This window comes from Meles meles, chromosome X (genome assembly GCF_922984935.1).
Source record: "Meles meles chromosome X, mMelMel3.1 paternal haplotype, whole genome shotgun sequence".
NCBI lineage: Eukaryota > Metazoa > Chordata > Mammalia > Carnivora > Mustelidae > Meles > Meles meles.
In genome coordinates, this window is record NC_060087.1 from 17,996,066 (window position 1) to 18,023,762 (window position 27,697).

Below are 27,697 nucleotides of genomic sequence, written 5' to 3' on the forward strand. Positions count from 1 at the left end.
GACACACGAAGCGAGCGCACACAGAAGAAATAGTGGCCATATGGCCAAGGATGGAAGAAGGTCAAGAAATAAAATCCCCCTTTAGGCTCAGATGTGAACAAACAGCACAATACATGGTTGGGAGACCTTTCAAAGGTAGATATCTTTCCTTGTGTTCGATGATGAGCAGCAGTAAATCCGGAGATAGTCTTGTTGCCCAACCAAAACAAGGTTTTCCCCATGTTTAATGATGGCTGCTGTTCCTGTGAAAGAAATGAAACCTGATAATTAGTCTTTTTGACGAGAGAATTAGAGGAGGCATAGTTTATCGCTTTCCCTGGGTCTCAAGGGTCGTTTTGACACGCTGTACCTCCCTCCACTAATTACCTGAGGTAGATAAGCAAATTTATCAAGTAGGGGCAGAGAGAAAAGAGGTTGGAATTTGAAACCTCTCAGGCTTGAAGACAAATGCCTGCTGTGTGACCTTGGGCAAATCGCTTAGTAGCTCCAAACTTCAGTTTCCTCATCTGTAAAAGGAGACAGAACATCCAGCTAAGAAAGATGTTGAAAAAGATCAGATATAATGTAAGTAATGAGTCTCATTAATGGGAAGCCTGGGACTTGAACCCTCCCTAGTCTGAAGGGCCTGCCAACAAGTAACAGAGCCCCCCACCCCTCACACACACAGCCGGGTTCCAAGTCTGCGTCCTCTAGCTTTTCTTTCCCTTTCCTCCCTCCTTCCTTCCCACCCTCCCTCCTCCGTCCAGGGGATGGATGAATACATTTTTCAGGTTTTGAATCATTTCCTTCTTTCTCACTGGAATTGTGGCTCCCATGGGATTTTACTGCCTAAAACAGAAGGCCCAGCGCCTCCGAGTAATGACCAGACGCACTTGTGTAGCATAAAGACTCCGCTTTGCTTGTCATCCCGGCCACTGAGGCTGGGCCAAGGTTGCAGGATTCCATTAGCTCTGGATAAATAATCTTACCTGGGAGTCCTGTAGGGAGAGATGTCAATGTCCAGGTGAGTCGCAGGCCGGCTGGGGTTTGGCCTATCCCCTCAAACTGTCCATTCTAGCAGGTTCCCCTGGAAGTCTGCCCGGTGGATCTGTCGTTCAGGGATTTGTATTTCTCTGGACACGTGTTGGCCTTTAGTGCTCTGTAACTCGGTTGCCAAGGGTTTTGTCTGCTGCGATGACTGCCCAGCTTACCAAACCCCGGGCATGGCTTCTTCGTCTGCTCTCACAGGGCCTTGCACAGGGACAGCCACCTGAGAAATGCCCAAGGAATTTCTCTGGATTCCATTGACTGATTCCAATCAAAGCTCAGGACAGTCCTGGAGGTTCTGAATGGAAACAGTCGAGTGGGGGCAGACCAGATGATTAAGCAGACTTACCTGTGTAGTGACTTCTCCGTTAACTGATTTTCATGGCTCGTGAGAAATTATAACATGGTTTGACACTCCCCCCTTTTTATCCCAGAATGACACTTCACCCCAAAACACACTAAATAATATGCCATCGTTTTAATATTACAGTTTCAAAGACGTGCCACAACAGTTGGCGTGCAGAGAACATGAAATAGAACGATTCTGTGAAGCTGGTCAAGTTCAGGTGAACATTTTGCTCTGTGTTAGTGCGCCGTGTAGGTGAGGATAAGAGGCAGCATCTTCTACTACCCTTTAGTCCAGGGTTTCCGTGAAGGGCCGGGCAGTAAATACGTTCCGTGGGCCATATCTGGGTCACGGAACTACTCAACTCTGACCTCGTAGCATGAAAGCAATCATAGACAATATGTAAACGAACGGGGGTGACTTTGTTCCAATAACATTTATTTATGAAAATAGGTGGTGGCCCAGATTTGGCCCACGTGCCCGAGTTTGCAGACCCTTGCTTTTGTCTCCTGTAAGCATTCATTATTTTTCTATACTTTGAACTTCTTTATTTTGCTTTATTTTTTTTTTCTGTGCTACAACCTTTTTCTCTTCTCCTTTTTTTTTTTTTTTAAGATTTCATTTTTAAGTAATCTCTGCTCCCAATGTAGGGCTGGAACCCACAACCCCAAGATCAAGAGTCACACCCTTCACCGACTGAGACAGCCGGGTGACCCTTCGGTGCTACAAGTTTATTTTTAAATGCAGTTTGAGTGCAAGATAATCAACATTTCCCAAAAGGTTGAAAACTTAATGGAGAAAATGGCACAGAATGAAGAATGTACCTTCTAATGAACAATTCACCAGCCCCCTTTCTCCTGCCAATCCTCACCTGCTCTCAAGTCCTCCTTTGGTGAGGAAAATAAAACTTCATTACTTGCATTACGTGAAACAAACTGCATTTATTTTCAATACCTTGAAAGTTATTACTTTTCTAGGCTTGTTTTCATTGTTCAATTAATGTATTTTTTTCTCTGCATTTGCGTATCTTCATTTGGGATGGAATGCATTGTAATTTTCCTATTACGATTAATGGAAGTCTTCTTCAGTTTACTGGCTTTTCACTTTACAGTTGAGTGTTCCAGAACGAATTTACGTGTTTAAATGAGGAATAGCTGTATGTCAGGATAAGTCCTAATCGCCAACCCGCAGCCACCGTTGCCTGTCAGTTTGGTTCCGGAAAGTGTGGGGAGACTTGGAGAAGAAAGGGAAGCAGGAAGAAGTGGTGTAACACTTGTGTGGGTGCCTGTCCCTCGTGCACAGGGAGCTCTGTCAAGCTGCAGACCAACAGTGTACGGCAGCGATCCCCTCACCGACTTACCCTTTCCTGAGTTTGCTCTACTGCTTGAGGCTAGTCCTTGGGCCTCAGTGTTCTCATGGCAAACCAGACTTAAAAAGACCTTTGCTATCAAGCATATACTTTTACCATGAGGCCAAACTGGGAAATAAACGTGCTGTCCCTCTGTGATGTATCATTATCATTTGAGCATTTAGTGAAGGAATTAGGAAGCTGTAAGACACCCAGACACTAACATCTGAGCGTCCTGAAGCTGCTTTTTAAGAGTGAGTACCTGGGAGCTGACTTGCCTGATTTTCATTGTTCTTATTTCTGCCTTCACTGTTGCGGGCCATGAACGGTAGCTGCTGGGGCTATAGCTTTGAACTTGATGGGTGTGATTCCTGACTTCACAGAGCTCACAGTCTAAGAAGCACTATGGATTCAAGTCTAAAATCTCTTGGGAGAATCCCATCCTAGGAGCCAAAGGCCTGCTAAGATGTGTTATGGGATAATAACAACAAAATAACATCAACAGGTAATAAGCACATAATATCTATAGCATACTATGGTGTCATAATTTGGACAAAGGCTTGTGCTCTTCTGCCTTTGGGGCAGCATGAAATGAACAGAAAGTGTGGTAGGATATGTTTTGGAATAAGTCTAAAACCTTGAAAGAACCCCATGCCAGGGGTATAAGGCCTGACCTCGACCAGCCAGATAGGACCGTGAACACGTGGCCATGTAATGCGGGGCTCAACAGCCTCTGCAGAGCTCCGGTGGGACCCACAAGGCCATGGACACAAGTTCTGCATGAGAACTGTGCTCTACTGGTTTTCAGACGAATTCTCCACCCCCATTCCCGCTGCCCTATGAACGTCAGCAAAACAAAAACAGTTAAGTAGTAGCAGTGTTGCGAACCAATGATATCTGTATCATTGGCTAATAAAACCCATAGCAATGGACTCTCAGTTGCCTTTCCCCACAAAGAAAGCAGATTTTCATAATTTAAACTGTTTGCATAGTTGAACAAATCAAAGACAGAGTCATTCACTCCGTCTTTCCAGTGGAACCAATCGCCTTTGATTTTTATCCTGGAGAATCCGCTGAAATGGGCGTTTCATGGAAACACAATACTGTACTAACCAAAGGCTGCCTTGGTGGGCCCGGAGGGCAAAATACACGGGGGCACTTTCCATCAAAAGATGCAGGAGGGAAAAAAAAATCTTGTACCATTTCTCCTGTGGTTGCTAATAAGCTTAATTCGAATGCTCGCCCCTCCTTTATCCAATTCCTAGCACCACAGAGAGGAAGTGCTTTTTCTTTCTCCAAAAAAAAAGTTCCCGTCCAAACCATCAGCCTCTGTAGGTTGCCTTAATTATTGCTTTGCACTGCACTGGACTATGACTCTGATTTTTGGCACATGCCGTCATACACCAAGTTCCTAAAATAAAATGCTCCAGGATATCCCAGGAACTCTTAGAGGGCTTTAAAAAGGGACTTGCACACAGAAACAATAGCTTGGATGGAGACAGTTCAGGAGAGCAGAATGATGAGTGCACAAGAATGACATGATTCACTGAGACCTGAGAGCAGGGCCGGAGAATCCTCGCCACCTAACTTATCACGGTTTGGGGGAGTTTGATGAGAATCCAGTTTTGATAAAGACAATTGTTTTTTTCCTCCCTAAGTGACTATAACTTAAATAGCTAAAACATCTGTTCAGCCACATAGTAAAACATGTACACTCAGAACGCCTGAGAGAAGAGCTTGCCAAATCATTGGTTGCGAGCGACTTTGCTGGGGTGGGGGGTGGAGGAGAGCACCAAGATAAAGCAACCACTGTTTGTTTTGCCTGGTCAGGGGGAAAGCCAAGGCAACCAATATTGGGGTTTCTTTTATTTCATTTGTGGAGAAATATCTGAGAGAGGGTGACGAGGGAAGATTGCCTGACGGGACTTCTTCAGCTGTCTCTTAGTAGAAGAACAAGAGGACCTTGGATGTCAACGCCTAACAGACTCTTGAGACCAGCCACCAGACCACAAAAAGTGACTTTCTCTTTGCGTGGCCTCTGCATCCCTCCTGATGGAGGCAGAAATGGGGAGCAGCACGGAGACTGGAAGGACCGCCAATAGAGGCACTCGAATTGCCCTGGCTGTGTTCATTGGCGGCACCCTGGTGCTGGGTATGATCCTCGTTCTAGGTAAGTGGGGCGCTGGAGGCCAGGGAACGGGGAGAGTGCGGTTACGTTTCCTTGTGCCTTATTCTGGCAGACCTAGTCAGGAGGCAGGTGGAGGGCTGTTTGAATGTGTGAGTAGGTGGTGTATCCTTAGCTTCTATTAAATATGCAGAAGGAAAAGGAGCCCTTTCTTTAGGAAGTCGAAGAAATAAATATGTGCAACCAGATGTATAGTCCAGAAATGCCAAGTGGGTATCAAGTGGCTTCCGGTGGCTGGAGGACTCAGTTGCACTGGGCAAACTTTTTTTTTTTTTAAGCATTGCATTTTACATTTAGCAAAACGAGGGTTTATGAATTCATAGTCAGATACCTTCATTTATTTTGCGAGGGAAGACTTTATGTTGTGATTAAAACCATGCTGGAATTTTTTTTTCCATTTGAGTTTTGCTAATGTTTACCTGAATGAATCATGAACTTTAGCTTAAAAAAAAAAAATACAGGGGCACCTGGGTGGCTCAGTGGGTTAAAGCCGCTGCCTTCGGCTCAGGTCATTGTCCCAGAGTCCTGGGATCGAGCCCTGCATCGGGCTCTCTGCTCAGCAGGGAGCCTGCTTCCTCCTCTCTGCCTGCCTCTCTGCCTACTTATGATCTCTCCCTGTTAAATAAATTTAAAAAAAATGCAAAGCAGTCTTTAAATGTGCCCCTTAGGGGAACCTGGGTGGCTCGGAGGGTTAAAGCCTCTGCCCTCAGCTCAGGTCATGATCCCGGGGTCCTGGGATGAGCCCTGCATCTGGACTCTCTGCTCAGCAGGGAGCCTGCTTCCTCCTCTCTGTCTGCCTCTCTGCCTACTTGTGATCTCTGTCTGTCAAATAAATAAAATCTTTAAAAAATAATAAATGTGCACCTTAATGATATTCCTCAATGCCTTTCTAATCCAGTGACTCTGGTGGGATGAAATTTTAACTCTGCCTTTCTAGATTTAAAAATTAATATGAAGGAACACAGAGGTTGTCCTTCCAACATTGGAAAGGTATGTGATTCAATTATTTTAATGACCCTTGGTGACAATGATGTACCCAGAGAGTATGATGATGAAAAGCATATTCCTATGAATAAGAATGAAATGTCATGAAAAGCAGAGACAGATTTTCTAAAATTGCCGGCATTCTGGACCCTTGATTATTAGCTTTGTATTTTCCTCATACAGCCCATACTATTTCATGAGCTTGAAAGCTATATGGGAACAAGCCTGTATCCTTAGGGGATTTGAGGTGCAGTCTGAAATGCAGCGAGCCTGGAAATGTTCTTTGGCTCACACAGGTTGCAGGAGGCCATGTTTATCCTGGCAAGGGAAAACCAGTGATTTGACTTGAAAAGGGTTAGGGTTGTGTGGTTGAAAACTCTGCTAAAACCAGCAAACCATCTTTCCACGTTCTCTGTGGCTGCAGACTTCGGAAATTAGGTAGGTTTATTGCTTTTCTGCTACAACTAAGCCTCCTACTCCTGCCGCTGGGTTTGTGGCTCTCAAAAACTTTTCCGAGATTTCTCGGCACTTGGGGTTTAGACATGTGTCCTCTCCTGTCATTCAAAGGGGAGGAAAATGATATGGTCATGCCCATATGGGAACTGCATACAATGTGGGAAGTGAGTACAAAGTTAGACTATTTGTGTTTTGCGAACGCTCCCAAACTTCAAAATCCAAAGGATGGTCGTTTATGTAAAAATCCGTACTCTTCTCAATGATGTTTCTGCAGCTTGAAGCATTTGAAATTCCACCGTTTTAAGAACGACTGTATTCTGAGGCTGTTATGTATTAGTTGAAATATTCTCTCTCTCTCTGTCTCTTTTATGATTTAATTTTTTCATTTGAAAGAGAAACAGAAACAACAGAGAGCACCAGCAGGGGAGAGGTGGAGGGAGAAGGAGAAGCAGACTCCACACTGAGCTGGGAGGTAGAAGCTGAGCTTGATCCCAGGACTTGGAGATCACGGCCTGCGCTGAAGGCAGATGCTTAACCATCTGAGCCCCCCAGCACCCCTAGTTGGAATATTCTCAATGGCAGCTAATCTTTGTTTCTTGAGAGGAGATGATTCTTCAGAAACAGCTCTAAAGTTTATAGAGCACAGTAAAATTCATGAAGCCAGGCAATGCTATGGGTAAGGAGGCCTGCCTAGAGCAGAAAAAAATAATTTGCAGTGTGCCCAGTTAGCTGGCTCTCACTGCAGATTTCTAAGAGGAACTCTAATGATGTTAGAGAATACAAGTATAGCCTCTTTACACCTGCGCTACTCGCTACTCGGTGTTGCCCTTGGACTGGCAGCATGCGCCCCACTTGCAAGCCTGAGGCCCCCCCCCAAGAACTACTGATTCGGAATCTGCATTTCCATAAGATCCCCAGGTGATTCATTTGCAAATTAAGCCTGGGAAGCCTTGCACTAGCTGACAACGTCCCCTTGGATGTCTATATTTGGGGATATTTGCTTTCAGATAAATGCAGTCTTCAGCAGGTTTTTGTCAAACATCTCTGCACTATTTCAGACCTCTTTTCCCCACCCTTCTTCACTGCCTAGTCCCCCAGGCTTTGCCACCCACCTCCACCGTGCACTTAGTGAAAAGTCCTTGTCTGAAAATCTCCAGGGACCTGCAAGGCAATGCTCTTCGTGACAATATTCTGGTGAAGTCCTTTTCTCTTCAAGGCGCTTCCTGGTTGATATTTTTCTGTCTGTCCAAATTTAGGCACATTCCTGCAATTTCTAGCATCCCTCCTTACTTCTTTGTATTTTAGGCTCTGGGCTAATCTCTTTCCTAAACCTTAGTCCTTCTACAGTAAGAGTGACTGCCAGTGGCCTGGGTTGGGGTGGTCTCAGAGAAGCTAGAAAACTAGAATTTAAAATGACAGGTATAACCATATGCCTATAAGTAGTTTATTTTAAGGGGTCCTTTCTTCTCTACCGCCTTCCCCCCTTCTTCCTCCCCACAGTTTATTCCTCAAATGTAATAGTTGGCAAACTTTTTCTGTGCAGGGCCAGATTGTAAATATTTTCAGCTTTCTGGGCCATCCAGTGTCTGCTGCTGCTGCTACTCGACTCTCTTATAGCAAGAAGGCAACCACAGACAAATATGGCATGACTGTATTCTGATATAATTTGATTTCTGAACACTGAAATTTGAATTTCAGATCATTTTTATGAAATATTATTCTTCTTGTGGCTTTTCCCAACCATTAAAAAATGTAAAAATCATTTTTAGCTCACGGGCTGATTAGAAACCGGCAGAAGTCTGCATTTGACTCGTGAGCCATAGTCTGCTGACCCCCCCCCACTTTATGGTCATTCTCACACTGTTGGTCTGTGGATGACTCCACTGCATTCAGAGTCATTTCTGTTAGTTAGAGAAAAATCTAAAATGAGAAACCAAACTGTTCCTTAAGTGTTTTTTAAAGCACCTAATCAGTAAAAAGTAACATTTTCATTTTTTATATTAAAAATATTCTTGTTCCTGGGGCACCTGAGTGGCTCAGTGGGTTAAGCCTCTGCCTTTGGCTCAGGTCATGGTCTCAGGGTCCTGGGATCGAGCCCCACATTGGGCTCTCAGCTCAGCGGGGAGCCTGCTTCCCCCTCTCTCTCTTCCTGCCTCTCTGCCTACTTGTGATCTCTCTTTCTCTGTCAAATAAACAAATAAAATCTTTAAAAAATGTTTATGCTGCACATTTATATTTTTATCAAACTCTTTGCTCTTTAAAGAAATTAAAACACACCTTTATGCTAAGGTAATTCTTTTTTTTCGCCGTTTTTAAAAGATACATTTATTCAGGGGTGCCTCGGTGACTCAGTTCTTTGTGTCTGCCTTCAGCTCAGGTCATAATCCCAGGGTCCTGAGATTGAGCCCCACATCAGGCTCCCTGCTCAGTGGGGTGCCTGCTTCTACCTCTCCCTCTGCCACTCTCTCGTGCTCGCTCACTCAAATAAATAAATAAAATCTTTTAAAAAAGATTTATTTATTCCCTTTAGAGAGAGAGAGAGTAACCCGGGAGGGGAGGTCAGGGATGGAGACCACACTCCCCACTGAGTGTGGAGCCTGATGCAGGGCTTGATCCCAGGACCCAAGATCACAACCCGAGCTAAAATCAAGAGTTGGACACCCAACCAACTGAGAAACCCAGGCACCCCTAAGATACTTCTTTTTTATTTTTTTTAAGATTTTATTTATTTATTTGACAGACAAAGATCACAGGCAGACAGAGAGGCAGGAAGAGAGAGAAGGGGAAGCAGGCTCCCCACTGAGCAGAGAGTCAGATGCGGGGCTCCATCCCAGGACCCTGAGATCATGACCTGAGCCGAAGGCAGAGGCTTTAACCCACTGAGCCACCCAGGCACCCCACCCCTAAGATACTTCTTTTTTTTTTTTTTAAAGATTTTATTTATTTATTTGACAGACAGAGATCACAAGTAGGCAGAGAGGCAGGCAGAGAGAGAGGAGGAAGCAGGCTCCCCGCTGAGCAGAGAGCCCGATATGGGGCTCGATCCCAGGACCCTGGGATCATGACCTGAGGCGAAGGCAGAGGCTTTAACCCACTGAGGCACCCAGGTACCCCCCCTAAGATACTTCTTAAAAATAGGCCTGAGATGCTCCATAGGCAATTTTCTTTTTTTAATTAAAAAAAATCTTTATATATATTTTTATTATTTATTTATTTTTTTATTATATGTATAATTTAACACAAGTAAAATGGCTGTTTGGAGAATGGCAGCAGAGAAAAGAACAAAGAAAAAGCAGGCTCCTCTTACAATGTGGGTTAATAACAAATACAAATCACCACACTGGCAAGAGATATATACATGCCTTCCATCTCTATCAGAAACATGGGTACCACCATGCTTTCTTATCCTGCTTCTCAGCTGAGGATGCCACAAAAGGCCTTGGCTCCCCTTCATCCCCCACCACTCATCTCTCCGCAGCCACATCTCCAATGATTCCTTATTTCTGCTCACAGAGAACAGCAGTCATGAATTTCCATTAACTTCCTTGGCTACCAAAAATATTTTTTGAAATCTAAACTCACATCTGCTAATGCCCAGGTGCTGCCTGGAGTTTACAAATAGGGCGCCCTTCTGTACTTCTGCAGAAATCCATTTAGATAATACTCTCAGCCCAGATGGGGAAAATTAAGCCGTTGGTGAAAAGCGAATTCTCTCCCGCAGGGTTTTTGTTTTGTTTTGTTCTGGTGGAAGTAGTTGGAAGCTTGGTCCACGAGCTGCGTGTCTGGTAGCTAGGCTGAGCTTGGTGGGAGGAGGGTGTGTGGGGTACACGGCACATCATGACTCTCTTGCTAGATGACTGAATAATATACAGTGTAACCCCCCCACCCTGTAACACACACATCTATGCATGGTTTAGATAAGATTCAGAACTTTAAATGCCACGCATGCTATTTTTTTCCCCTTCCGGTCTGGATTTGCTCCAAACGACATAGTTGTAAGTTTCATTCCCCCCCCCCCCATCTCTAAAACAGGAATGTAGTTGTAAACAGAAAGAGCGAACTTACGAGACTTAAATCATAGATAACTGGAGATGGAAGAGACTTGAGAGATCATCTAGCCCAGTGGCTCTCAAACTTGAGTGTGCATCAGAATCACCTGCAAGGGCTTTGCCAAAAAGCACATGACTGGGCCCCACCCCCAGACTTGCTGATTCAGGTCAGCGGTAGGGCTCAGGGGATGCTGCTCCCGAGGCTTGGGCACCCCACTCTGAGAAGCACTGGTCTGATTATATCCACGCCTCTTATATTCTAGAGAACCCAATTTTAGAGCAGACGAGTCTCACCAAGGTTACTTAGCTTGTGACCAGAGTCTGGTTCGGTGATACCGAGCTCCCTGGATTTTTGAACTCTGGGTCAGGGCTGAGAAAGACGAACTGATATCAGATGTCTAGCATATGTGCCTGACTGTGGGTTACCTGATGGGGGTCTGCTACAAACCAGTCATTTCTTTATTTTGGTCTGTTTTTTCCAGTGAGTCAAGGTTTCTTAAGTCTCCAAGCTAAACAGGAGTACTGCCTGAAGCCAGAATGCATCGAAGCTGGTAAGTCCGTTTTCCTTCCTGTGTCAAGTTATCATTATGGTACCTTGGGGAGAGGAAGAGGAAACAGGTGGTATTTTTAGTATTCTGTTTGTTTGAGGTTTACCAAGTACAAAATGCAGTTTTGATGAACCTTTCAGTTTACCTTCGATGGTAAATGCTCAGTGTGAAATTGTGGAGTATTGGTTTCCTGTTTTTCCCTTCCTTGCAAAAAAACAGCTGTATGGTATTCCAAGTCATTATAAGAAAATATAGAAGGGGCTTGGAAGGCCAAATGGCTTTTCTTAAGACCTGGACAGAGAGACCATCAGTCTTCCTATGGTCCCTGTTTATCCTAAGCAGTCTCTCTGTATCATTTGGTCAGTGGGTCTGACCTGTCTGCCTCTGAGCAGGGATCCTCCATCAATCATCTCTTCCACTATCACCTGAAGTCACTTTGGATCATTACAAGTCAAGCTTGTCTTGAGGTTAAAGGGCCATGCATCAGTGGGTACTCCACAGTGAAAATGAGTGTTTAAACTCACCTCAGTTTTGGCACAGCCGTTATATCCCCTCTATAGGGAAGAGGGAATAGGGCTAGGGCCTAGATTTGCAGGACCCAGATTCCAGCGCCCCACCCCTCTTCTTTAAGTGGGCACATGGGCACGAACTCTAGTGCATTTTCCAAGAGGAGAATCATAAGGATTAGTTAAGCACATGGCCCTTTCACTTTCCTCTTGGTCTTAAGAGATTAATGAAATAATCTGCCAAATATTTATTCCAAGTCAGGTACTGAGTTAGCAGTGAACTTGAATGACCAGGTAGGGGAAGAAAGACCATAAATAAACACAAGGTGATCAGTGTGGAAGAAAAAGATAGGCTGGTGGCAATGTTGTGCAGAAAATTAAAATATTCAAGTAGAGTAATGTGATAGCAAGGACAGGATGGCTAGATTGGGAAGTCTGAGGAAATGATGTTGAAATGACTCTGAATGATGAGAAGGGACATGTGTGAAGATCAAGGCAAGGGCTTTCCAGGTACAGGGAAGAGCTGAGGCAAAGGTCCCAGAGTGGAGGAACTTAACTGCATAGGGGGCAGAGTGCAGGTGATGAGAGGCTTAGTGGGGAACTGGGGTGTCAGCGAGTGTGGGTTTTTCCCAAGTGTGCTGAAAAGTCTCCGAAAGATTTCATAAAGACAGAGACATGATCTTATTAGCATTTAAACGATCTCTCTGTGCACACCTAGCCTCAGGAGACTCTTTTTGGGTGGGGAACACACCACAGGGAGCAAGATGGAAGAAGGTCGTCAGGATGGAGGTTATTTCGGTAGGCTTGATGAGACTCGATGCTTTCTTGAATTCCAGAGATGGAAAGGCAGAGTGTAGAGGGTTTAGGAGCCAGAGGGCTGCCAAAGGATTTGAAGTGGGCTGTGAGAAAAAGCAGAGAATCAAGGTGATGCTTAGATTTTTGGCGGTGGCATTTGCTGAGCTGGAAAAGACTTGGGTAAAAGAGCTTTTAAATTCAGAGGCCTTATACAAAGGTAATGGATTAGACAGTATGTTATTTTTTGTCCCTTTTTAAAGTGATCAATATATATATTTTTAACCAGTCATTGTGTTAATTGACTTACATATGCTATCTCATAAAGTCTTCATAAGAACCCCATGATGTCAGTGCTATCACCAGACCCAACTACAGATGAGGATATGGAGGCTTCTGGAAGCTGAATAATTTGCCCAGGATCACATCCTGAGTTAGGTGCTGTGCTGGGCTTCAAGTTCATGTCTGTTTGCTCTCCATCAGTGCTTTTGTGCGATAAGCCTTGGTCCTGTCATGCCTTTTTCATAACGATAGACCTATCAGTGTCTGGTGACTGGATAACAGTTTCAGCTTCTCGATCTCATCCCAGAAAGGGTGAGAACAATTTGGGAATTCCCACACCCTTTCCTGTTTGCAGCTTGAGCCGCTGACCTAGGGGATTTCAATGGAAAGGGATGACTTGAAGTAGAGTGGACCACCAGGTGGAACTGTCAGAGGTCACATTTTTAGACTTCATGTCACCTTGCGATTTTGCTGTGGTTGGGTCCTTGCAGATGTGTGAAAATGAGATTTTCTGAACTGAAAAATTTTCAGTTTGAGTTTAGGCAACTTTTGGTATGGAGAGCCACATAGCGTATGAGTTTTCTCTTTATTACAAATCGTAATAACGCAAGAGTAAACCTTACAGAATGCCATTTGCTGTGTCGTCTCCTGGCAGCTAGTCTGTTTTGCCTTGCTCTTCTGTTTTTAATTTTCATGTTGGTGAATAGCTTTCTAATATTGAAAAAAATACTGATTTTTCTGGAGCTGTGATGAAAGACTCACCAAGGATATATCCTCTTCAGTGTAACATGAACCTCACTGTGATTAGGGACGTGCAGAACAGCTGTTAGGTACACACTGCATAAATGGGCCCCTGGGAAGGTTTCAAATGAGAAGCATCACAAAGGCATGCGCAGGAGGTGGAGCGGGTGGGGGCGCGTGCGTGCGTGGTGGGGGGGCGCGTGCGTGGTGGAGGTGCGCGTGCGTGGTGGGGGCGCGCGTGCGTGTCTGTCTGGTCATGCAGGATGGAAGCTCAGAAGTTGGAAGCGTTTGATCACCTCTGGACCACTTCTGAGCAGGTGCCACCCGTTTCTGAATGTCTCTTCTCCATAGCTCTTTTTTCCTCCTCTTGTCCATTTCCTCTTCTCCGAATCCCTCTTTCAAAATAAAGGTGGAAAAAATTACAAGGAAAGGGCGTGCCAAATACAGATAAGGACAGACAAGCTGACTTGGGTTTGAAGCATGGTCTGGCCACTTAAAAGCCACATGATCCTGGGTTGATTAAATAACCATCCAGAGCCTTTTGTTTACCATCTATAAAATGGGAAGGCTGTTTTAACTTAGCATATTAGATGTGAGATTGGGAGAAGTAGTGCTGGGTGCAGTAGTAATCCAGGTCTACAGTGTGTGATTCTTAACCCCAGACCCAGAGAACATTGTAACCGTCAGTTGGCAAGACTGGACCTGATTTCAGTTCTTGTGGTGGCAAAACTAGCTCTTAACTTCTGTGAGACTGTTGTTGACTTCGCTTATACCACCTGGGAAAATATCCTTGTATTTCCTATGGAATTATTAAGGTGCTTGTTTCAGGAGTGCCGCTCCAGACACTGCTGGAGGTATTATATTAGCTGTGGTCTATGCACTGTATTGGTTTTCTAAAACCTGAAAGTCTATGAGCGCTGAAAAATAACTCAAGAGTTTCAAATGAGTGTTTATGGAATTATAATAGCAAAAATTTGTATGTAAGTTTGCCAGCTTTAGCTACGTGCAAACGGGGATGCTCAGTTACATTTGAATTGCAGATAGACAACAAGGCTGCTATTTTTTGGTATATGTCCCCTACAATATTTGGTACATACTTAAACTGTAAAAGCCATCATTGATATGAAATTCAAATTTCATTAGGCATTCTGTATTTTATCTGGCAACCATATTTGTCATGTGCCTGACACTGTTCTGGACATTTCATGTGTTTTGACTCATTTAATTCTCATGAAGATCCCATAGGTTGCGGTTATTATCTCTTTTTATAGATGAGGAAACTGAGAGGTTAAGTAGCCTGCGCAAGGCTACATAGCTTTGCATGGTGTTGTTGGCATTTAAACCCAGGCTGTCTGACTCCAGATGATGCTGAACTTTCTGAAAAGGGCTTAGCATGGTTCCTGGTGCAGAGGAAATGCTCAGTATTAATGATTTTACTATTAGCACCACCCTCTTCCAGGAGCCCTGATTAAACTTAAAAGCTCAGGCTGGTACATGGGGTGTCGTGCCTCTACCTCGGCATAAGCACTAGTAAGGGACCCCGTAATCCCTGACCTTATATGCAGTAACTTGAGAGAACACATAGTTGGGCCTTTCACAGGTTTCTTTGATCCTCATATTTCTTTATTAAAACAAGTCTCTTTGAGTTTTCTCCATGGAACTGAGCAGGGGAAAAGGAGTTGCGGTGTCTTGACAACTATGGTCCCTTGAAATTTGAAGTCACCGTTCTCCTCCAGAAAGTGCAGCCCTGTGCCCAGCTGTGAATTATGAATGATGAATTGGGAGGTTGAAACTCGAGTTTTCCCACTTAGTGGGCTGACTTCCAAATTCTGTGTGAATGATGTATTTCCCCGCTCTATGTCAAGGCTGAGGTCAGAGCTGATCTTGCAGATTTTGTAGGTACCTACCAGAACGCTGGATATGTTTTAGGCTGGGGGCAGGGGGAGGTTTGGGAAGGCTGCCAAAAAACAATGTGCTTATGTGAATAAAAATGTGTGTGAGGGTTCTTCTGTGTGACTGTAAATATTTTTTAAAAATATTTTATTTATTTGACAGAGATCACAAGCAGGCGTAGAGGCAGGCAAAGAGAAAGAGAGGGAAGCAGGCTCCCTGCTGAGCAGAGAGCCCGATATGGGGCTCGATCCCAGGACCCTGAGATCATGACCCAAGCCGAAGGCAGAGGCTTAACCCTCTGAGCCACCCAGGTGCCCCTGTGTGACTGTAAATATTGTGTGGCAGGGAAACTTGAATAATCTCTGCGCCTGGGGTGTCACATAGCAGATTCTGTGGCGGCACAGCCAGAATTATTATAAATGCAAACTGAAATAAAGATTTGGTATGTCCTAGCTTATTTGCATAGTAATTAATAATAAACTAGTAGCAATAAGTAAAAATATAATTGGAGACCATTGAACTAATTCTCAAAGATGAAAATATTAAGCCAGTTTTAAATTTATCAAACTTGGGGTGCCTGGGTGGCTCAGTGGGTTAAACCCTCTGCCTTCGGCTCAGGTCATGATCTCAGGGTCCTGGGATCGAGCCCCACATCGGGTTCTCCACTCAGCGGGGACCCTGCTTCCACCTCTCTCTCTGCCTGCCTCTCTGTCTACTTGTGATCTCTCTCTCTCTGTCAATAAATAAAAAAAAATTTATCAAACTTCTAAAACCAGTTTTTTATTTTATTTTATTTTATTTTTTAAGAGAGAGAGCACAAGCAGAGGGATTGGGGAGAGGGAGAGAGAGAATCTCCACACTCAGTGCGGAGCCTGGCTTGGGGCTCAGTCTCACAACGCTGAGATCATGACCTGGCCAAAATTGAGAGTTGGACACTTAACTGACAGCCATCCAGGCCCCCCTCTAAACCAGTCTTTTTTTTGCTTTGATTTTTTGGGGGAGGGGTAGAGTGCTGGGGATTTTGAAGTCATGTAGAAACTGAGGATATGTCTATATCATTCATTTTATCAAGGACAAAAAGCTCTTGAAAATTTTCTTAGCAAGTCTAGGCTAGAAAAATAGCCTTAGTTTTAAACCTGCAGGACACATGTAACCAAACTGATAACCAGCATACATACATATATGCTGATGATACTTTTTTTTGGCAATTCCTGCATATTTAGCTGACAACTCATTGGGTTTTCATTACTTCAAATAAATATATCCTGGCATTAATTAAAGTATGAAAATTACTCAGAATGCCATCTTTCCAATGTCATTAAAATACTGACTGCCCCCCACTTTTTTTTTTAATTGGTGCATATCTTTGTGTTAGAGAGGTAGCCAGCAGTTATGTGACAGTTGGCAGGGAGTTGGAGTTGAACATTAGGAATTTTGGAACCTTCTCATTTTTTTTAAAAGATGTTATGATTTGAGAGAGGGAGGACATGCATGCGGGAGATAGATCATGAGTGAGCACAAGGTGGGGAGAGAGGCAGGGGGACAAGCAGGCTCTCTGCTGAGTGTAGAGCCTAATGTAGGGCTCGATCTCAGGGCCCTGAGATCATGACCTGAGCTGAAGTCATACACTCAACCAACAGCCACCCAGATGCCATAAGAAACTTCTCATTTTTAAAAAAAAGATTTTATTTATTTATTTGACAGACAGAGATCACAAATAGGCAGAGAGGCAGGCAAAGAGACAGAGGGGGAAGCAGACTCCCCACTGAGCAGAGAGCCCGATGTGGGACTGAATCCCAGGACACTGAGATCATGACCCGAGCTGAAGGCAGAGGCTTAACCCACTGAGCCACCCAAGCGCCCCTACCTTCTCATTCTTTAGTGAAAGATTTTTTTTTAATGCTCATGGATATGTATTTAAGTATGCAAAAACTTCCTCCCTGTTGACTGTGTTACATATGCAATTGTGTGTGGGCTTATGAAAGAGGAAGAAATGGTAAATCGGTCTTTGTGTCTTTCTGTTAACTTACACACATACTCCCTTCCTCCGGCCATGTCCAGGGGCCAGGTCAGCAGCCCTATGCTTTTACAAGGTTGAATTCCCTGATAAATGGCCCTGAGCCTCCCTGCAGGGCCTCTGGGGGTTTCTTCCAGGGGTTCATTCCTCTGAGAGCTACACTGAACGTCCAGGGGCTCAGGAATTCATCGGTGGCTTTCCGGGTCTTTATGGAGGTATATTGTACATACCTCTTTTAAATGCTTCAGTATGACTTATGGGCCTCTGTTTCACTCAGCTTATGCTGTGGAACAAACTACCTTAGAGGCTTGAAACATGAGTGATTGAGTATTTCTTCTGATTCTGTAGGTTAATTGGGGGTTCCTCTGCAGCTCTTGCCTAGGCTCATTCATACAGCTGCGTTCAGCCAGAGGGTCCTCTGGCCCGGAACGTCCGTGATGGCTTTGGTCACAGGTCTGGCACTTGGTGCTGACGGGTTATTTTCCATGTCGCCTCACCTCCTCCGGGAGGCTTCTTCAAAGGGCCATCTCAGGGCTCCGTTCAAAGGAAGTATATGTAGAAGGTACAAGGCCCTTTTAAGGCCTAGTTTTGAAACTCCAGCAGTCACTGTGCTGTAGACTGTTGGTCACAGCAAGTCACAAGGTCAACCCAGATTCAAGGCAGGGAAAATAAATCCTGTCGCTGGATGGGATGAGTTGCGAGTGACCCCGGAGAAGGTTGAGAGGGATGGAAGGAAATACTGCACACACCCTTGCAAACAATTTACCGTAGTAACTCTATTTGCATTCCTATCCCATGCCGCGCAGATGTCCAGGGCAGTCCTGCAAAAACCATTAACACCAATACCACCAAGCTTTTACCCACTCAATCTGAATACAGTAATTTAATAGAGTGAAGTTGATTCAGGGAGTCATTTGAGAGGAAAAGTAAAAGCCAAGGCTGGGGAACTGGTTGATAGGAAATGGTTGTTAAATTGGAAGGGGACAGTACATGGTGTTCACTGCTTGTCATTAATCCTATGATTTTCTTTTTAAATAGCTGCTGCCATCTTGAGTAAGGTAAATTTCTCTGTGGACCCTTGTGATAATTTCTTCCGGTTTGCTTGCGATGGCTGGATAAACAGTAATCCGATTCCTGAAGATATGCCGAGCTATGGGGTTTATCCTTGGCTGAGACATAACGTTGACCTCAAGTTGAAGGGTAAGTTTCTACCGGGGTTTGGTGACGCACTTTACAGAGAGCAGTACTTGACAGGAAAAACACAGTTTTGGATTTGAAGCATGCCTGCTTGCTTTTTAACTATATTAAATTCATTTCCAAGATTTTTTAAAATGGAAGATTAAAAGGAAAATTGTGGGATTTCAGTCTCCCAGATCTCAAATACAAGCCTAGCAGAGGCTTCATTTTGTTTGCATTCGCTAATGGTAAATTCTCCTGAAGGATAACTAGCATTTCCTTGAGATTGGGACCAAAGGAATAGTTAATGAAAGTTATTTTATATAATATACTTATTTTTTGTGTTCAGAGCAAACCGTCACATGCTTATTTATGTCCTGGATTTTCATGGCTACAAAATGTACTTAACACCTCGTTGTCTTTTGAGAACTCAGGATGACCTTGTGTTTCTCATATTGTTCCTGTTAACTTCTGACTTGGCTCTGGGGGGACTTCTTTTCTCCCATGGCCTCTGTGATAACGACAGGCTCACACACACATACTCACATGTGCCTACGGACACATATACATGTGTGCGTGCATACACACACACTTCAAAACTTGGAAAAGTCTTTTATTAGAGGCACTTCTGTTCTCATTAGATTTATTTTTTTATGCTGAGCTATTGGAGGAAGGCACTTCAGGATGGAAGTAGGGAGATTTTAAGGCCAGATAAGGTAACTGTTTTGGGAAGACAATAATATGTATATTTTAGGGCGCCTGAGTGGCTCAGTTGGTGACGTGTCTGCCTTCAGCTCAGGTCCTGATCCCGGGGTCCTGGGATGGAGCCCTGCTTGGGGGGGGGGTGTCCCCACTCAGTGGGGAGTCTGCTTCTCCCTCTCCCTCTGCTGCTCCTTCTGCTACTCCCCCTGCTTGTGCTCTCTCACTCTCAAATAAAGAGAAAATCTTAAAAAAAAGTGTATTTTTTTTCTTTTTGATAACTGAGTTATGCCACATAACACCTAGAATTTTACTTATTTATTTTTTATTTCATTTATTTTTATGTTTTTACTTTTTGGTTGTCAACAACACAAGTTTATCATCCTAAAATTCTTGAGGTTGGAAGTCTAAATGAGTTGGCAGGCCTTCTGGAGGCTTGAGGGGAGACTGAACGCTGTGCCTTTTCTGGCTCGTGCAAGCCACCTTCACTCCTTGGCTTGTGGCCCCTGCTGCATCTTTACAGCCAGCACTGTCGCATCTTCAGCTCTCCCTCCAGGCTGACCTCTGACTTCCCTCCTCACATCTCTTTCTCTCTCTCTGATGAAAAGGCTCTTCTATTTGGAGAGGGAAGGCCCCACTCAGTGACCTGATCGCTCTACCTCAAGATCCTTAACTGAATCCCACCTGCAAGGTGCCTTTGCCATATAGGGTAGCACAGTCACAGGTTTGGGTACAGGGGTGAAGACATCCTTGAGCAGGGAGGGAGCGCCATTCTAGCGCCAGAAGCTTCCCGCTCTCTCTGGTAGCCTAAGGTAAGTCCTGTGCTGTAGCCTGACGTTTAGAGCATTGCATTTGCTTAACTGGTCCCCTAAAGCTTTTGTTTTTCATCCATTATCTAACATAATAGTATCTAGAGCTTTTAGAAAAGATCTTTCCGAGAAACTTTCAGATCAAATGTGAAGTGAAGGGGCGCCTGGGTGGCTCAGCGGGTTAAAGCCTCTGCCTTCGGCTCAGGTCATGATCTCAGGGTCCTGGGATCGAGCCCCGCATCGGGCTCTCTGCTTGGCTGGGAGCCTGCTTCCTCCTCTCTCTCTCTCTGCCTGCCTCTCTGCCTACTTGTAATCTCTATCTGTCAAAAAAATAAATCTTTAAAAAAAAATGTGAAGTGAAAAGGTATGTTTTCTCTCTTCCATTATTGAAATTTTTTCCCTTGTTTTGGATATTTGAGACTTTAGAACTCCAGAAGGAATTTCTGAGAAGTTGGAAGAATCATCATTTTTCTTTCTACTCCATCTCCATTTCCCCAAGATTTTAAGTACATGAAAATTAAGTGTCTCAATTTACATATGTTTTGATAACTATAAGTATTGGCATAGTAATTAGATACCTATTGCAGTTGTAAGGAAACTGTACTTAAGCTTCACAGCTTATCCACAATATAAATTGTATGGACTTAAATTCTCGAGGAGGACTTAAAAGTTTCATAAGTTAGAATAAGTCTGTGCTATAATGTCACTTTTCCCCTAACGCAACATGGCAGGTTCCCATACTATAGAACAATAAGACCGTGAGAAATGAATTTGCTCATAATGATTTCCCTGTATGATATTAACACACATTTGTCCTTCACCTACCATTCTTGCCTATTTCCTGTTTACCTTCTTTGGCTTTTCTTCCTAGACAGAGAGATGTGTGCACAGGTGTCACTGAAGGATAAGAAAAAGATAAGATTTGCAGATAGATGCTCCTTACATGTTAGTTAGAGTAAGAAGATTTCTATCTTCAGGGCACTGAAGCAGTTAGAATCATTTAAAGCACTTCCTAGGGAAGTCTTAATGTGAAAATGAAAATCAGTACCGATGTGCTTTTTCTTTGAGGACACTGTGTATGAGATCCTTGAGCATTCATAGAACTACGACTTAACTGTTGAGAGGCACACAGAGGATTTTTTTGTTTGCTTGCTTCTTTTAAAAATGAAAAACTTTACTTCTAAGCTAAGTTGGGAAAGTACAAAGAACCAAAAATTAAATGCAAAAAAGTAACAAGAAAGTTGCTCATAAATCCACCCATGGGAATAACTACTGGTGGAGCAGTTGGGTATGCATCTTTCTAGGGTTTCTTTTTTTCCATTTGTGGGTATATATGCAAACCTTCGTGTGCACAACCATCTCTTTAAAAACCTAGCCAAATTAGGTGTACTACCCTGTCATGTACTTTAAAAATGGTGTCTTTCTCATAGACACAGGTAATGTCAATAGATATGTTTTCTTATTCTATATAACACTGTCATAAAGATCCATGTGTCTTCCAGAAGTGGAGCTGTTGTATTGAAAGAGTTGTCACAGTTTAATTTTTGATGTATACGTACAGCTGAATTGCCCTTCAAAAAGTTATTTCTGGGTGTTTATATATTTTCTTGCTGCTTTCAATGGTAAGTTGTCTCCATCAACTGGTTTTCTTTGGGGGCGGTGGTTTGGTGGTGTAAAGTAGGGGTCAGCAAAGTTCACTGCCTATTCTCAGTACTAAGGTTTCATTGGGAGGCTCTTCATCCACTCAGGTAGGCATTGTCGATGGCTGCTTTTGTGTTACAGCAGCAGAGATGGGAAGTTGCTACAGAGACCACATGGCCCACAAGCCTACGGTATTGACTCTCTGATCCGTAAGGAAAAAGCTTGCCAACTCCTGGTGGCCGTTGTAAAGCTTTGATGTATCTATATTGGATCACATTAGAACTGTCTTATTTTTTTTTAGAGATTATGTTTATTTGAGAGAGCGAGTGAGAGGGAGAGAGCACAAGCAGGCAGAGGGAGAGTGAGAAGCAGACTCCCCACTGAGCAGGGAGCCTGATGTGGGACTGGATCCCAGGACCCTGGGATCATGACCTGAGCCAAAGTCAGGTGCTTAACTGACTGAGCCACCCAGGCACCCATGGAATGGTCTTATTAAATAATAGCTTTTTGGTGGCTTCTTTAGAATTTTTTAGATAGGTAATATTAAAGTTAAGAAATAGAGTTTTTGTTTCATCCTTTCTTTTTACTGTATTGGCCGGATCCTCCAGAACAGTGTTGAACTGTAGAAATGACAGTGGATGTAATTTTTTTATGCCTGGCTTGGTTGGTGATGCCTCCAATATTTCCCCTTGGCCCCCGAACATATTTTTTTTTTGTTTTGAATAAGTATTCTTTATTTTATTCTGTTACTCCTAGTTTGCAAAAAGAACTTCAATAATAAAAACACAAAAAAAGTAAGAACAAGTCACAAAGAACTTACATTTGGTCCTGCCATCCAGTGATAACCTTTTTTTTTTTTTTAAAGATTTTATATATTTGAAGAGAGAGGGAGATCACAAGTAGGCAGAGAGGCAGGCAGAGAGAGAGAGGGAGAAGCAGGCTCCCTACCGAGCAGAGAGCCTGACGCGGTACTCGATCCAAGGACCCCGGGATCATGACCTGAGCCGAAGGCAGAGGTTTAACCCACTGAGCCACCCAGGTGCCCCCAGTGATAACCTTTTAAATGCAAATATACATATGAAGTTATATGTATATGTCAAAAGGATCATATATTCTGTGTTTATAATCTTTTATTTGACGTGGTAACATATTTTTGTGTCAGTGAAAGTAGATCTTTACTATCTGTTGCCATGACTGCTTTGTATGGATGCACTCTAGCTGATTCAGTCAATTCCCATGTTGCCATTTAGATTATTTCCAGATTTTTTTCCTCACTGTAAGCCGCTCAGAGCATGAGTGTTGAAGCTGCAGACCTACATTTGAATCCTGGTTTCCTTACATTTCTCTTCTGTGCCACTTTTGGCCACTCATTTCCCCTAGCTCAGTTTTCTTACCTTTCAAAAGGGGATAAGAGAACCCATTTCTTAGGGCATGTGAGGCTAGAGGAGATGATGCTTATAAATGACACTTTCCTGGCATAGAGCAGGCCCGCAGTAAATATTTGTTGTCTCTGCCTCTATTTTGTCTCACAGCTAGTTCTGAGGCTCATGAAATAGTGTCTACCAAATGCCTTAGGTTTTATTCTGGTCTTATCGTTTGTAAGTATCATCTGCTTTCAAAAATATTGAATACCGTCTAGATATTTTTCCTCACCCTTGATAAAAAGCGAGAACATCCAAAAATAAAACCCAATACTACCAATCAAAAGAATACCATTTTCTTATGGCTGATAGAGAACACACAGATACGGCTGTCCAATTTGTGAAATAAAATGGATTTGACAGACCGGGCTGATGAAAAATTGCCCTCTATTGAAGTCAGCAGCCTGGCTTCGTGAATTTTTTCTTTAAATGGCATATAAGACTCAGATTCCTCGTTGGAAGATAAAATTATTTTTTATTCTCTCCAAGAAGCAAGTTGTTTTTTTTTCTTAAGCAAGATGAATATAGTCATGTGTTTGAATGTCTCAAAATTTCCTTCCTACAAAACCTCCCAAATCTGTCTTCATGTGACCGTGAAGATGACACAGCATGTGTTGCTTATGAACGAGCAGATGAAAATTTTGCAAATGAGCACTTATGAAACACGAGGCAATAAGTGAGATAGAACACTTGTGTCAAACAGAAGACAGATGACTCAAGGTAGGGCCAGCTCATCTCTATTATGGAATAGCAGTCTTTGCCAATATTTTGTAAAGAAATGCAGTGTATTATTATAGTCAAGCACAGATAGCACCAGCAGAATAGTAAGAGGAAGTAGGATCTATGCATTAATGAGCAAAGAAAGGTGGTTATGATTCAGAGATGGGTTATTTATTTGTAAATATCTGCTGGCTAAGATTCAAATGGTTCTCATAATTAAATAACCCCCCCCAACTCGTTTTCGCTGTAATGATCCTAGCCAAATCATCTTTTGCAGATAGTGGAAAGCTGAAAACTTCAGCTCCTGTAAAGTCATTTGATAATTAAGAAGTCGAGACGATTGAAGACCGTGAATTGTGTCTTTTTCCTTAAACCGTGAACATAGTATGATATACCACACTGAGCTTTGACATCATTACATTCTTTGAAACAGACCTCACATTAGAAAAAAAAAAATGGGGACACAGTGGAGAAATGCTATGGAGCAGCCAGCCATTGGGGTGGGCTTTTTATTCTTGGTGAAACTCAGCCCCAGTAAGTCTCAGTGAATCTGCTGTATAAATAGGGGTAGAGGGGTTGCTCTTAATAGATTCCTGTTTTTGTGACCATGGTGGCTTTTTTTCATGTGGCCACACATGGAGTAGTAAATTGCCAAATTATACATGTGTCATCATAGGTCCCGCACGCATAGAGAGGTGCCGTGTGAAGATCTGGGCCTGTATAGAAGACATTTATTTATTTATTTTCAAAGATTTTATTCATTTATTTGACAGCACAAGCAAAGGGAACAGCAGAGGGAGAGGGAGAAGCAGGCTCCCCGCTGAGCAGGGAGCCCAACATGGGGCTCGATCCCAGGACCCTGGGGTCATGACCTGAGCAGAAGGCAGACACTTAACTGACTGAGCCACCCAGGCGCCCCTAGAAGACATTCAGAATGTGAAATGAAATAATTTTACCTGAAAACTATTTTGTTGTTTGCATTTTTCCTAATCTTGGAATACCATCTGAGCATGGGGAGGAGGTGTGTAGAGCGTAAGGAAAGGGAAAGAAGCTGTCAGATTTAAAACGTTGAGCAATTTCTTGTTAGGAAACACCCCCTTCAAATATACACATAAATTTCTCCCTGAAGCCTCTTTGAAAAATGTATATGTGGATCCAGAATATATTTTTCTAAACAGCTGAGGGAAGTGAAGAGGCCATGAGAACAGCCATCATGTGTGAAAGCTTGTGTTCCCGTAGTTCTGATCGTTAGAATTTTAGGTTTTTTTCTTGTGTCTTCTTTTCTACCCCCAGTACATGTCCTTGTCTTTTTAACTCTTTTCTGCTCCAAGCATTTGATTTTAAGATCTGATCTTTCTCCTTGTGGCTTTCACGTAGTTCTTCTTTCATTGGGGTTAATGTTACAAGTAAGTTGGGTACACTTGACAAGAACCAGATCTAGTCATTAGATTCATTCTGGGTTGTGTGCTCTTTAATTTGGGGAAAATATATTCACTTCAAAGAGATTGAAATGCATAGTGTTTTGACTGAATTAATCTGTGAACTCAAGACTATTGACTCGGCATTTACTTTTTTCTTGGCACCAGTTGCTTTCAGTCACAAGTAACAGAAATCCCAATTCCACCTGGCTTAAAAATAGAGAAAATTTTCTGGTCCATGTAACCAAAATGTCTAGTAATAATGCAGACTTCAGGTAAGGATTGATCCAGCAGCTGAATGTCATTAAAGATCGTATTTCTTGATTTCCCTGTGCTTTGACATTCACTATCATAATTTTTTTCTAAGTCTCTTTGGTCCTAAGATTCTTGTCAATAGCAACCAAAATTTATGCTTCCTCATTCACATCTAGCAAGAGGCATTGTATTAGACATAGGAAGATACAGAAGTGCAGAGATTTAATAAGGTCCCCAAGACCACCCATGTGGAACTTAAAAATCTGCGCATTACAAAATGTTTCAGTAAGTACTGTAATCAGAATTCTAGAGCTGCACTGTTCAATATGGTAGTCACTAGCCACTTGTGGCTTTTTTTTTTTTTTAAGATTTATATATTTATTTGAGAGAGAAAGAACATGCAAGTGGTGGGGAGGGGCAGAGGCCGAGGGAGAGGGAGAGAAAAATTCAAGCAGACTCTGTGCTGAGCTCGGAGCCTGATGTGAGAATCGATCTCACAGCCCTGAGATCAGACCTGAGCCAAAACCAAGAGTTCAGTGCTTTACCCAACTATGCCATGCAGGTGCCCCCCACTTAGGGCTCTTGAGTACTTGAAGTATGGCTAGCTGGAATTGAAATGTGGTATAAATAAAAAATACCACCAAATTTCAAAGACTTCATTTTTAAAAACATGTAAGATATCTCACCAAGAAATTGATTATTTCCTCAATTACATATTGAAATGATAATATTTTAAGATCTATTTAGTTAAAGTATATTATTAAACAACTTTACCTCTTTCATTTTTCTTATTTTTAAATGTACAAGGAAATGAACAATGACCTGTATGGCTCAGATAATGTTTCTTTTCTTTCTCTCTTTATTTCTTTGACAGACAGAGATCACAAGTAGGCAGAGAGGCAGGCAGAGAGAGAGAGGAAGGGAAGCAGGCTCCCTGCTGAGCAGAGAGCCCGATGTAGGGCTCGATCCCAGGACCCTGGGATCATGACCTGAGCCGAAGGCAGAGGCTTTAACCCACTGAGCCACCCAGGCACCCCTCAGATAATGTTTCTATCAGTGCTGTTCTAGAGCGCCGAATAGGCCATTGGAAAGGTGAGCTATCTGAATCAGCTCAAGTTTACATTAGTTTATAGAGTTGAGCAATAGAGAAGGGACAGAAAGCACCTTTGGTAAAAATAGTTCTCTACTCCCATCTCCAGTCCCTTTCTATCCTATTATTCTGTTAGTGTTCTTTGTGGCACTTATAACCATTCGAATTAACTTGTGTATATTTGCTTGCTGTTTTTCTTACCTCTACATGCCATTTTGGGCTTCACTGTGATTCAGCACCCAGCATCGTGCCTGGCACATAGTTGGTGCTTACTAACACTTGTTAAAGAGGAGAGGAATACTGTGCCCTCTATGAGTGGCTGGGGGCAGTGGTGGGGGTGGCTGGCTGACTAAGTGGAGAGGGGTGGCTGTCTCTTCTCTTCTTTTTCCCCCGCCATCTGTGCCGAGGGCCCCACGTGATGTTCCAGAAGAGTCCTGAGATGCAGCCAGAGCTTGCCCCTGACAGAAGGGGAAGAATAATCATCAGCCCTTCCTGGGGCTCCAAGACTCTCTGGGGGTGTGATCTTGTGTAAGATACAGTAAGGAAAAGAAAAACTCCTACGACAGCATTGACATTGACATTAACATTTACATTTGGGCTCCGAAAAGCAGCTGGGATTCTGCCACTTATTGGCTCTGTGACTGCTGGCAAACCACTTTCCTTTGAGGCTGAGTTTCTTATCTGGTGATACTGTTGGATTAATTCAATGAGGTGCATCAAATGTCTTCTACACAGAATTCAATAAATAACATCTGCTGTTATTGTTAATTTCATGAGGATTAAATTAACATTTTGAAAGCACTTGGCATGTAGTAGATGCTTGAGAAATGTTAGATTCCTAGCCAAATAAAAATTACAAATTGGTAAGAAAACTTTACCAGCATCATTAAAGTAAAACTCTAAGATATATTTTTTTCTGAAAGTCTCACCATGCCCCCAAATAAGGCAGCTGATCCCGAAAGGGGCAAGTCTGGAGGTAGAAATAGTAGGTTAGGACCTCTGTGTGTATTCCCAGCTTTTATTGGCAGACCTTGGTCATGACCTCCAACCTGGAAGGTTTTGATAATCTGTTTGTTAGACAACACATGGGTTGGGGGAAATGCATTTTAAATCCCTCCGGCAGGAAAAGAGAGAAGAGGAACGGGGAATTGGTATAAATGAGGAGAAGTGTCATCTGAGGCTGTCCTAGAGCCTCTAGATGCCACTTTTTGTTGTTTACACTAGTTTGCCTTTCTTCTCTCATTCTTTCACTTCTCCCTCCGGGATTCTTAACTCAAGGGGCTGTCTATAGAATT

General features: G+C 43.1%; 1 protein-coding gene across 8 annotated transcripts in view; it reads left to right on the forward strand.

The window, feature by feature from the left end:
- The first annotated feature begins 2,219 nt into the window (after positions 1–2,219).
- The window catches only part of PHEX (phosphate regulating endopeptidase homolog X-linked), a 221,876-nt gene continuing 196,398 nt past the window's right edge, over positions 2,220–27,697 (forward strand). For 5 of the 8 annotated variants that reach the window (XR_006816898.1, XR_006816899.1, XR_006816901.1 and 2 more), the window contains exons 1-3: positions 4,172–4,890; positions 10,877–10,945; positions 18,212–18,373. Coding sequence is in view for 4 of the 8 variants with exons in the window: in XM_045996136.1 (XP_045852092.1) it covers positions 4,773–4,890; positions 10,877–10,945; positions 18,212–18,373 (349 nt within the window). In the remaining 4 variants the exon portion in view is untranslated. Of the gene's footprint in view, positions 2,265–2,897; positions 2,975–3,032; positions 3,226–4,171; positions 4,891–10,876; positions 10,946–18,211; positions 18,374–27,697 lie in introns of those variants that run through there. The other 3 variants (XM_045996132.1, XM_045996133.1, XM_045996135.1) reach the window with 3 other exon arrangements.